The 2,301-nt window shown below is 34.8% G+C and overlaps 1 protein-coding gene across 1 annotated transcript; it reads left to right on the top strand.

The window, feature by feature from the left end:
- Nucleotides 1–1,108: 1,108 nt before the first annotated feature.
- Nucleotides 1,109–2,026, top strand: LOC116907684 (olfactory receptor 148-like). Its single transcript, XM_032910790.1, has one exon. It carries the CDS (start codon nucleotides 1,109–1,111, stop codon nucleotides 2,024–2,026), a length of 918 nt encoding a protein of 305 aa, XP_032766681.1.
- Nucleotides 2,027–2,301: the final 275 nt, after the last annotated feature.

Below are 2,301 nucleotides of genomic sequence, written 5' to 3'. Positions count from 1 at the left end.
AAAAAAAAAGACTTATCACATTCAACCAGAGGTACTTTTGGGTTCTTGGCATATTCAATTATTTATTTCCATTCAAATGAAACCAAGGAAAATGTGGCATGGTGACTGTGAATGACATTTTGTAGGTCTGTTGTAGAACTGCCTTTTTTTTTTTTAGCAATGTCAAACTGTGTCTATTGAAAACATTGGCTCATATTAAACGTGCTTACCTTAATATGTTTGGTAAGTAAAACGTTTTCAAATATTAAGCATTCATGTAGTCGAGGTTTGATTTCTGTCATTACTCTACTTAGTCAAAATTAAATATATATGATATATACTAATATTATATTGAAAATATACATCATTATATAATATATGATACTCATTTTTTTACATATCATGTAACAGCATGAAAATCTAAAACCTACAAATGCAACATAGTTGTTAAGTTTTAGTGAGTTGAAAAATCTAAGAAAATATTGAAAAATTTCACTGTCACATGAACATTGTAATAAGACAAAATGTCCTAACCCAGGAGTATGTTTATATGTGCATATACATATATATGAATATGTCAACATACAAGTATATATGTATCTGTCTACATACACATACACATACACACACACATATATATATATATATTTGTGTGTAATACTATATAAATTCCATTTTATGATTCATACTTAAAATTAGAGATGAGAGTCTCAAAGTTCAACTTTGATGTATAATTAAGCATTCTGATTAATGCTATTGGGTGATTTAAAATGCTCTAAAAGAAAAGAGGAGTAGTCTGGGTTTTCATTTTGTGTTAATTTTAAACAATGGATTATGGGAGTTAGGTAAACCATGTCATTGTTCGGTACTTGGAACTCAACCTTCTAAACTTATCTCAGCATAAGTTTTTTTTTTCCTGTTTCTGTACATGCGTTAAAGAAAACCTATCTTTTTATATGAAGCCTATGTTTTTATTGTGCTATTATAACACAAACTACCTTGAAATAATTTCCTCTATTATTTCTAAAGAAAAATTATTAAAAAATTAAGACAGTAAATACATTACTAATATCAACCTCTACATTTATATTTTCATGTTTGGGAAAATCCAAAACAGGCTTCCTGCACCATGGCAAATCGCACATTGCTGGATGAATTTATTCTCCTAGGAATACCCCAGACTCACGGACTGGAGACTCTACTCTTTGTGGTGTTCTTGTTCATCTACTTCTTCACGCTGCTTGGAAATTCACTCATCTTTACAGCGATAGTTTCTTCATCTACCCTTCATACCCCCATGTATTTCTTCCTGGGACTTCTATCCATTTTTGACATATTGTTTCCATCAGTAACCTGTCCCAAGATGCTATTTTACCTCTCTGGCCAGAGTCCAGCCATCTCTTACAAAGGCTGTGTTGCACAGCTCTTCTTTTATCATTTTCTGGGTTCTACTGAAGGTTGCCTCTACTCTGTGATGGCCTATGATCGTTATGTTGCCATCTGTCACCCACTGAGATACATGCTCATCATGAAACCTGCAGTGTGCCTGAGCTTGGTCACAGTATCCTGGTTGGTAGGATGCCTTCAGTCCAGCATCCTAACATTCTTTACATTTCAGTTAACCTACTGTGGGCCCAATCATGTCCACCATTTTTTCTGTGACATTCCCGCAGTTTTACCTCTGGCTTGTACTGACAACAAATTGGCCCAGAAGGTGGGTTCCATCAATGTTGGCTTTCTGGCTCTGATGCTTCTCTTCAGTGTTTGTGTCTCTTACGTACATATTGGGGTTGCCATTCTGAGAATCCGTTCAGCAGAGGGCAGGCAGAAAGCATTCTCCACCTGCAGTGCCCACCTCACTGCTATTCTTTGTGCCTATGGACCTGTAATCATCATCTATCTGCAGCGCACACCAAACCCTCTGCTTGGGGCTGTGGTGCAGATATTAAATAATATTGTCTCACCTATGTTGAACTCTTTAATCTATTCATTGAGAAACAAGGAAGTGAAGAGGTCCTTGAGAAGGGTGTTTCACACTTTAGCTTAGGTGTTCACAAATGAATTATGGAGTTCATAATAGAATTTTAAAAATTATTTTCTGATATCACTGACCTCTAGTTTTAGTTTCTTAAACAAATCAGCACACAACAGAAAAAAAACTTATTTACAAGATTTTATATTTTTTGTTTTGACTAGTATCTCATAATTGCAGCAATATACATTCTTATTCTCCATGCCTTACCTGGGAAAATAATCTGTTAACCTGGTAAAAACAGCTGAGGTCTTACTTCCTGTCTCCATGATAGGCTTACATTTTGTTGT

The sequence above is a fragment of the Rattus rattus genome, chromosome 8 (genome assembly GCF_011064425.1).
Source record: "Rattus rattus isolate New Zealand chromosome 8, Rrattus_CSIRO_v1, whole genome shotgun sequence".
Classification (NCBI taxonomy): domain Eukaryota; kingdom Metazoa; phylum Chordata; class Mammalia; order Rodentia; family Muridae; genus Rattus; species Rattus rattus.
The sequence above is the reverse complement of the archived record's forward strand: the minus strand, read 5'-3'. Positions and strand labels throughout refer to the sequence as shown.

Bases quoted from the DNA above. Each gene is read 5' to 3' on its own strand.
- LOC116907684 (XM_032910790.1), top strand. From the start codon at position 1,109: ATGGCAAATCGCACATTGCTGGATGAATTTATTCTCCTAGGAATACCC.